The sequence below is a fragment of the Echinops telfairi genome, unplaced genomic scaffold, assembly GCF_000313985.2.
Source record: "Echinops telfairi isolate 266 unplaced genomic scaffold, ASM31398v2 ScPeMD7_8;HRSCAF=38, whole genome shotgun sequence".
Lineage (NCBI taxonomy): Eukaryota > Metazoa > Chordata > Mammalia > Afrosoricida > Tenrecidae > Echinops > Echinops telfairi.
Window position 1 is genome coordinate 13777537 of NW_022103905.1, and position 9314 is coordinate 13786850.

General features: G+C 36.1%; 1 protein-coding gene and 1 non-coding gene across 2 annotated transcripts in view; both read right to left on the reverse strand.

The window, feature by feature from the left end:
* Positions 1-3104: 3104 nt before the first annotated feature.
* PYGO1 (pygopus family PHD finger 1) overlaps positions 3105-9314 on the reverse strand; it is an 18605-nt gene continuing 12395 nt past the window's right edge. The window contains exons 2-3 of the mRNA XM_030884512.2: positions 7409-7494; positions 3105-6230 (exon numbers count right to left, since the gene is read on the reverse strand). Coding sequence (XP_030740372.2) covers positions 5103-6230; positions 7409-7494 — 1214 coding nt within the window. The 3' untranslated portion in view covers positions 3105-5102. The remainder of the gene's footprint in view (positions 6231-7408; positions 7495-9314) is intronic.
* Positions 6480-6586, reverse strand: LOC115868227. Its single transcript, XR_004045489.1, has one exon. It is a non-coding gene; the product is annotated as a U6 spliceosomal RNA (small nuclear RNA).

Below are 9314 nucleotides of genomic sequence, written 5' to 3' on the forward strand. Positions count from 1 at the left end.
TAGCTTAAAACATACCAGCATAAGAAAAAATTCGTATTACATAGTAATTTCCTTTGCCATAGGAATAAATGTTGGACAAAGTCTGGAAACATTTTGTTCCAATTTGAATTACAGTAATTTTGCCACAGACCACAGCACTAGTGCATGTGTTACCTCAGACATGCTCTAAAAACAAACCAAAAAATTACTGCAAAATACATGTCACCAATGTGGAACACATTCAGATTTATATAAAAGTACTGAACTAATATCCCAAAAAGAGGTATATGTAAACAGTACATAAGGAAGAAATAGTTTTAATATGAAACAGTCATTTAAGTCACATACATCATGATAAGAAGCAGGACTTTCTTTTATAAATGGTATAATTTTAACTAACAACAACATCTATATTATCTATAGAACAAGAAAGGTACAGGAATTTAGAGTTAAGTTCCACAACAGCAAGTGGTGTTATTATTGATAAAGTACAACAAAGAAGCTTATCTGTTAGGTTTCATTAAAACTTTGAGGAATGCAGGCAGCCGCTTATCCATGGCACCTCGTTCCCGGTTGCCTTCCCTGGACCACTTATCCTGGGAGATGTGAATGCCATCATTAGCCTCCTAACTCCAGGCTTCTCTCCAAAATCTTGTCATTTTGCCACTTAGAATTGGAAAGTATAGATTTTACTTTCATATTGCTCTATTGGATAGATAGGGTAGAGAAGGTCAGGTTACCAAAATGTGGAAGAAAACTTCTGAGTTCAGATGTAGAGAAAAGGAAGTTGTTTAAAAAGTCACAACAATTTGAAAGAGATTTGGAAGTATTCTCAAGAGTGTCTATCAGTCAACTCCCTAAAAATATTGCTTCCCATATTATTGGGTCATATTGAAATATAGTCTTATTGTCTGAAACACTAGATTTTGAAGTCCATTCTAAATAGTCTTAAAAAAAAAGATGTTAAAGTCTATTCTATGCACCAATTTCATTTGCATCATAGCAAAGGTTGGTGTGGGGGGAGGCTAACTTTCTCTTAAAAACAGACCAACCACAACCATACAAAGATTGTAGTAAAGATAGGAAGGTTTAAGGTACTGTGTAGAGAACCAGGTGGGAGAAAACTAGTCTGTCTATATAGCATTCCACTGGAGTTCAGTGCAACCTGGAAACACATCAAGATCTAATGACCTTACTGAATCACATCAGGACCTGGAAAGGCCTCTGCTTCGCTCACTGCAGAAAATGGAAACGTCAGCATGGTACAATGGGTAACCTACAGCACGGTTTAAATAAGCTTTTAGGAGTTCCCTTAGGAATCTGATCATTTCATATAGAGTTCCAGACCACTATTTACAAATGAACTTTGAGAGCCTGGATCATTTTAATTAAATATTTTTAATTTAAAATTTCAAAGTAGCACAAATGTTCATGCATATGAAACCTTCACACATCAGCAAAAATGAAATCCAAAAACTCTTTAGAGCTCCCTTAAAATCATTTCTTATAGCCTCTTATTATTAAATACAAAGTTACTACAGCTTGTTGGACAGTATTTGTACTTAATGTGCTCAAGACAAGCATGTGCAAAAGAATAGTTGGTAAACGACTCTTGATAATGGTTTCAGTTGAGATGATTAAGAGTGGCAGATTTCGTGGTGACCTAACCATTAGCAAGGTTGCTTGTTTCCCTTGCTACCACTAGCAGAGTTGGGAGTCTAATCAAAGAAAATGTACACTTACATAGTGTTTATGAAGAATTAGCACTAGTACAAGAAAGTCTTCAGCTTTTATTTACAGATCTCTCTAATTTGGCTAAGAATCGCAGTACTTTAAAGAATTTCATATAAAAGAAAACCACTGACCACAAATCTAATGATAAGCATTCTATCTGAAGAACAGTTTTTCCCCCCAACAAGCTAAACTATCTTAGCGAGCCCTGTAGTATCTAGACGCCACTGGGCTAGGAAGGAACAAAGCAGTTCTGAGAAAGGAAGTGGGTATTAAAGCTTTCCCTCACAGTAACCTGGCCTTGGTAAGAAACCCTACCTGCTGACAACCAGGTGAAATTTCAGCAACATTTGACAATGTAGGAGAAAGTCCTAAGATTTTTCTACTCAATTTTTGCGGTTCTAATGCTTTGTATGTGGTGTACAAGAATTGTACCAAGCAGGAGTAATGTTCAGCAGAAGACCAGTCCACTCAGGGTGTTCCTTTCCCGCACAGCTTATTTTGGAGCATCCCGAGCAGCTCACCACTAGTCACAGGAAAACCATATCAATGTGTAGAATAGCTATTTGGGACCAAATTGGGCAAATGTGCATCAGGCCACTGTCTATCTCTTTTCCCACCAAACTGCATCTAGGTAATTTTGGCTATAATTCATTGTCAGAATCGACTACAGGTTTTTCTTTAGAATATTTACAGACTTTTCTTTGAGGAAGGTGCTTTGAGGGTTTAAACACTTGAATAAAAATTCACTTACTTGGAAGTCTAAAACCTACTTGGAAATGGAAAATGAAAGAACCACATTCCCGGTTAAGCAGCTTTAGTTTTGGAGTGTTCACGTCACTGTCACAAAAACAGCCTACCTGCGGAACTATAAGCAACAGTGGGCTTAAGAAACTGCATTAATTATTCTTTTTTTTTTTCTTCCATAATTGCTCTTACTGATGAACACAACTGAAGAATTATTAAGTTAAATGTTAACTCCTGAGAATACTACAAGGTCCTATTCATAATATCTACTTGTATTCAGTCATAAGAAATTATGACCTCATGCTACTAGAACTGTGCACATAGCATACAGTGCATCAATTCTTAAAAAAATCACTAGAATTCCAAGAGAAAACACAACTAGATCTTTAAATATTTAAAAAAATTATCTAACAAAAATAAAACATAAGCAAACAGGATCTTTAAATATACTACCGAACAACATCAAATGTCAGGAGTCGGTCAAATTTTGCATTTTAACTTACTTAAATATTGCATTTTAACTTACTTCAACTGATACAAGTTCACGCACAAGAGTACTGAGCATGTGGGGGGTTCAAAAAGTTCATGAAAAAATTGCGTTATCTATTAATACAATTTTTCCCATAAACTTTTGGAAGTGCCTTGTACTAAAGTTAATATAATTTCATTTCTTAAAATTGTAAATATCTGTATTTTAAAACTTTGAAAACATTTTGTACTGACTTTTGACCAGTGAAAGGTAAGCGGAGAAAAACCTTTACTAACTTGTACCATATGAAATTGCTGTTTTTATAAGTCAAAATTAAAATATGGCATTAAAAAAATAAGTATATAACATCATCAATAGCTTTTCCCCAATAGGATATTAACATTTATTTCATTTTTATAAAATCCATTTGTCAGAAAGAATAAATTCTTGAAATAATCCAGTTATTGCTTCTCATTTGGGTAATGTGCTGTTCCTTACCAAATGCTACAAATAATGAAAAATATATCCATTAGATTAAGGTCTGGTGAATGTGACAGAATTTCAAAGCCCAATTCAATGGACTTTTCAGTGGTGGCTTGTGACTTAGGAGGTCAAGTGCTGTACTATTTGTTTGTTTGTTACCACGTTTTAAAATCAAATTTTCATGCATGTTTTTAATTTCTCTATAACATGCTGTTGCTATCCCTATTTCATTCAGATTTTAGTAATAAACTGTCCCATTTGCAGACTACCAGGCTTACAGTCTTCATCACTTTTTTGGTTGCACTCATAATGTGGGTGGCATGCTTCGGAGCTTCAAGTTGAACCATGATATAAATTACTGCAAATGTAATTCAGTACTGTTGTTCACAGGCTATGATACACTCCAAACACTGGCTTTGCTATTTTGAATCTTTTTCTTTTCCTCCAGTTTTGAATCTAAGGCGCACATCTCAAATGGTCTCCATTTTTTATCATCTCTCAAGAAGGTACTTCTTTTCTTGCCCATTTTTTGTACTTCCCCAAGTTACAACAGACACTCCTAGCTGCAAGGCGTAGGTGCCAAGTCAGGGCTAGATACTTGGCTAGCATTCTGTGGAGGAACCTGACTGGAGTTTTCAGCAGGAGTTTGTCTAAAATGTTGATTAGGTATGTTAGTTAGCTTTCTATTTGGCTCTCCATTGATCTTTTCTTAAAGCTAATTTTGATGTCCTCTGAGACACATTTTTGGTTCCAAACAAAACTTTTCAAACCACTACTGAGTAGTTCTTTTATAAGCAAAGCCCTCTAAGGCTGAACTGATATTTCCACCTGCCTTATTTGCAATATATACCAGTTTAAAGTTATAAAAGAGTATTCACAATTTACTGAGAACACTGTTTATTTCTCTAGAAAACTAAAAACAACTGAATAACCCAAGATAATTTAAGAGCATCACCCTATTATAACTATAAACAGCACAACTGGAAATATACTTACATTAACTCTTACTATTGCGGTCAATTTCCAGCTGATTAAATATTAGCAATTTCATATGGTACAATCTTTGTTAATCAATAAATATGGTATTTCTCCTATATGTGAAGCTCTGTCTCATAGTCATACAAACAGATATCCTGCAAAACTGACTTGGAAAGTTACTAATTTCAAGCACCCTAGTCTAGGTTGGAAAACCTGGTATCATGTTCTAATGCTTCTTAAAGCACCCATTAAAAACACCCATGCTTCGCCCCATCTTATAGCTATGCACATTTTGTTCTAAAAACATGCTAAATATAGCCTTGAAAAGCTTTTTGAACTAATGGTTGAATGTGGCACTTTCAAAGTTCAGCAATGAAGTATTTCTTTCAATGATTCTAACTTTCAAAAGTTAAAACTTGCCTACATTTGCAATATCTCTTTTTGAAGCATCAAGAGGCTTTTGTTTATGATAAACAATAACAATGAACATTTATTTGTATGATTTCTTCTATAGCACTCCCACATACATTATTCTCAGCTAGCAAAAAGAGATCATTAAAAACTTGTATTAGTACTAACATGTAACATTAATAAAAACTAAAAGGTAAATAATCTTTTAGCGTGTGAATTTTAAAAATAATGTAAAACACTAAAATCCTGTTTCACTGAACCTTCGTGATACACCGGGGGAAAGCATTTTAGCTCACGCCTATGATTAAGTATCCGTGCCCACAGCAGGTGGGCCAAACGTTTCTCTAGTGCGCATTAACTGGACATCTTTGTCAGCCATACACGTATCACAGCCCCACACTGCTGATGCTTCTGCAGTTAGAAGGCCGTAGGCTGTTTCAGTCATTCCAGTGCAGATCCGATGAAACCATTTCTGACAGGATGCCTCACACAGAATGGCATCCTGATCATCATTCACTTCATTTGTACAGATCCCACAAGGATACACTGGGTCGGAAGATGAGTGGCCGTGACGGCTTGGGTGGAGAGAGGATTTATTGCTTTTTTCAGAGGTGGATGCATCTGCTGCGCTTCTAGGCTGTCGCGGCTTATTCTGTGTCCCATTTGCATGGGTGTTATTTGCAGCTTCCGTACTACTGGCACGACTGTTCTCTTGGTTGACAGCGTTGTTCCGGTTAACACTTTTTAATTCAATATTACTGGGGTTCACTGTGTCATCCATGTTTAAGTGAGGTGGATGAGCAGAGGAGTTTTGGTTGGTGTTTTTGGTTGTTCCTTGACTAAAGTCTTGTTTTGGGGGTGGCGCTTTTGCTTGACCAAAAGTGTTTGGGGGAGGAATAAAAGAATGATTGGGTTCTAAAGGAGAAGTAAAATTTGAATTATTTCCAGGGACAAAATTAGATGTCAAGTCAGGGTTAGATACTTGGCTAGCATTCTGTGGAGGAATCTGACTGAAGTTTTCCGCAGGATTTTGTCTAAAATGTTGATTAGGCATGTTGACAACATTCTGACCTAGTGCACTATTGTAAGATGGATTTCCAAAACTTGAATTATCATGTGGCCCAAAGTTAAAAGCATGAGGTCGATTAAAACCCATGCCCAAAGGATTCTGAGGAAATGGATGTGGCTGATTCCTGAGTGAGTAAGGAGCACAGTATGGGGAAGGCATTCTTGGGGGAACGTGAGGTGGCATTCTGAACGTGCTGTAGCCTCCAAAGCCAGGATAACCAGGGCCAAGGTAGGGATTTGACGAAGGTAGTGGCTTATAGGAAATCGTATTATAGTTGTCATCAAATGGATTAGCAGCCACTAAGTGGTCAGAGTTGGGATTGGGTGGTGGAGCATACTCAGACAATGGAGGAAAAGAAGGCCCCTGAAATGAGAATGCAAAGTAAAACACATGTTTTTGATCAAAGACAGCAGCATTTTACAAATCTCCTGCTAACACCTACAAAGCTGGTTTTAGTCAACTTTCTCTTGCGATGTTAGGAAAATTTGGTTCACTTGACCCTTTGAGTACAATTAATGTTTATACTTCATGATACTTAATGATAAAAAGATGTAAGTTTCTTTTAGAAATGGACATAAGACAGTCTTTTCTGAGCACAATTCTACTTTTTTTTTTAATATGGAACGCTTCACGAATTTGCGTATCATCCTTGCGCAGTGGCCATGCTAATATTCTCTGTATCGTTCCAATTTTAGTGTATGTGCTGCCGAAGTGAGCACCACAATCCTATTTTTTACTTAGGACCCCCACATTATTTAGTTTTCGAAAACAGGTTTCATTATCACAATTTTCATTTAAATTGCTTTCCTATAACTCTTAAAATCTTTCACTTAAAACCAAAATACACTATAACCAAAAATACCTTTTAGACCCTAGATGTCCATAAAATTAAATAACAATAAACAGCATCTAAAATTTGACTGTGGGGGAAAGTTATTGAAATATTCCCAAAGCACTAAGCTCTGGGTCTCAGACTAGAAAAATAAACCGCCAGTTTTAGTCAAGTGGTAAGTTTAACAGATGGAGGCCAAAATGAAAATTTTAAAAAGCAAGCAGCACACACATACTTATTCATAGACTTTATCCTAAAAAAAAATGCTTCAAACTTTGAAAGCCTATACCTAGAATTATTAAAACCAAAAGATAAACAAGGGCTGTCTCTTCCACAAATGTTTAATGAACTGCATAACGCTGAATTAGTGTAATAGTTTAACATTATTTCAGGCTAATCTTGCTTTCATAGATTTTAAAATATTTTAATAGAATTATAGGCACTTTTGATTTTGAAAAATTATCTCAAATTAGATTTCATATGAAACATTTTAATATCCCTGTCCACACCTCCCTCCATTATGTACTCAGGGCCTACAGTCTAACAATAGCTAGTGGTTTCAGAGTTCAAATAAATAAATAAATAATAGTCACTGATTACAGAATTCACTATTCGGTTCTGAATGAGGATAGGAAATGAGTAAATTTAAATTTATCTCATCAACCTGATCATACCAGTGAAGAAAAGCTGTCATAAAACATCAATTTACCTGTGTACTGGCCTTGCGTTTTTTCTTATCTGGACTTCCAAGTTGTACACCTGGTCCTCCTAACCCATCCAGTCCACTATCACCACCTAAAAAAGAAAAAGAAAACCCAGATAATATTCCTACTTATAAATAAAATCATTTACTATTTCTCAAGGCAAAACCTATTTCTAATTACCTGATATGTTTTCTGGTTTTGCTAGATAATAGTGTTAGGTTTTATTATCTTTGTTCTTCCTAAAGTCTTCCACATACTTTCCGCCAGAAGTACTCACCCATCCCATCTCTGCTCTCCTAGTATGTTTTATTGTACTTCAGTAAAAAGAAACTCTTCCTTCCGGTCCTGGACAACCCCGCCATTTGGTTCTCTGTCCCTGAGGCAATTTCCACTTTTCCACAGATACTCTAGACATAGTATGTCATTTTCGGATGGATAGGAGAGTGTGACAGGAGAGAGTGGCAAACCATAATTACTGATCTGTACATTGCTCTCTTATTTGGAGACCATGCCATACGAGTACATACAGAATGGTTTCATTCATTACTAACTGAATAGCGTGCCATAGTATGATTGTAACGTCATTTATTAAACTAGTCCTCTCCCTGTTGGTAGACAATAAGGTTGCTTCCAAACCTTTGCTATTGATTCAGTGAAGATGTCAATATTAATGTGTTCACATACATGTACATCTCACTTCTAGAACCAGAATTATGGCATTCAAGTATTTGTGTTTCAATTCTTCAAGATGTTGTCAAAATGTAACAATGTATATGAGGACTAGCTTGCTCAATAATGGTATATGAGCAAGCAAAAGCAAAAGCTTACTGCCAAAATAAGAGATTAAAAAGTAAAATTTAACAATATAAAATTTTCCATTACAATTATTATGGAAACTTCTAAACAAAAACAGAAGTAGAAGTTGAAAGAAGAACATTATTAACCCATACACCCAGTATCCAGCCCTACTAACCATAAATATTTGCCCAACCTTGTCCCTTCACTACTCCACCTATCCAGTTATCTTGTCATTTTATCTGTGAATATTTTAGCCAAGGACTTTTAAAAGACACAACCATAATACTTCTCATCGCTAAGAAAGTTAACAACAATTCCTTATTATTATCTAATAGGAATACAAGTAACTCATACTATTTGTTATGGTTTGTTCAGTTCAGGATCAAACTATGATCCACACATTTTAATGGATTAATGGGTCTTTTAATTAATAGATATCTCTACTATCACTCTATTTTTTCTTACAAGTTGATTAACTGAAAGAACCTGTTGGATCATTGTGCCAGCTATTAAGTCATGCATTTTCTTAGCTCCAAAACCACCCTCATTGATGTTGGGACTAAGACTTTTGCAAATTACATTTCTCCTTAGCTGGGCTCTTCCCACAGGAACAGCAGGATACTAGGAGGCTCCAGCAGATGAGATAGGAATGTTTGCTCCTCCATTTGCTTACTTTTCCTGTCACCCCAACAGTAGTGCTTCACTATTGAATTGGTATTGTTTCCAGTCTTAAGCTTCCCACCTCCTCCCAGAACTAGTTTCAACATGCCACCTCCTAGGCATGAGTACCCACTGGGCAATGCCCCAACCTCAGAGTCTGAGTGCAAGCTCAGAAGGATCCTTTCCCCAAGCTTCTATCCTTGTTCTCTGTTCCCACAGCGCTAAATGTGGCAGTTACTGTATCTCCACATTACCTCTTTGTACTCTTGCTGCTTTTCAGCTCTTCAACACAAGTTTAATGAACTCCTTATGCTAAATTGTTATAAACTAAGAGTATCATTTATGTTTTACTACCTGATAATTTTCTGATAGCATCTAGATTGTATTGATTCTACACCCTTAGCATAGTTTACATGGTCCTCATTTATTGTACACTGATAATTGGACCTAAAC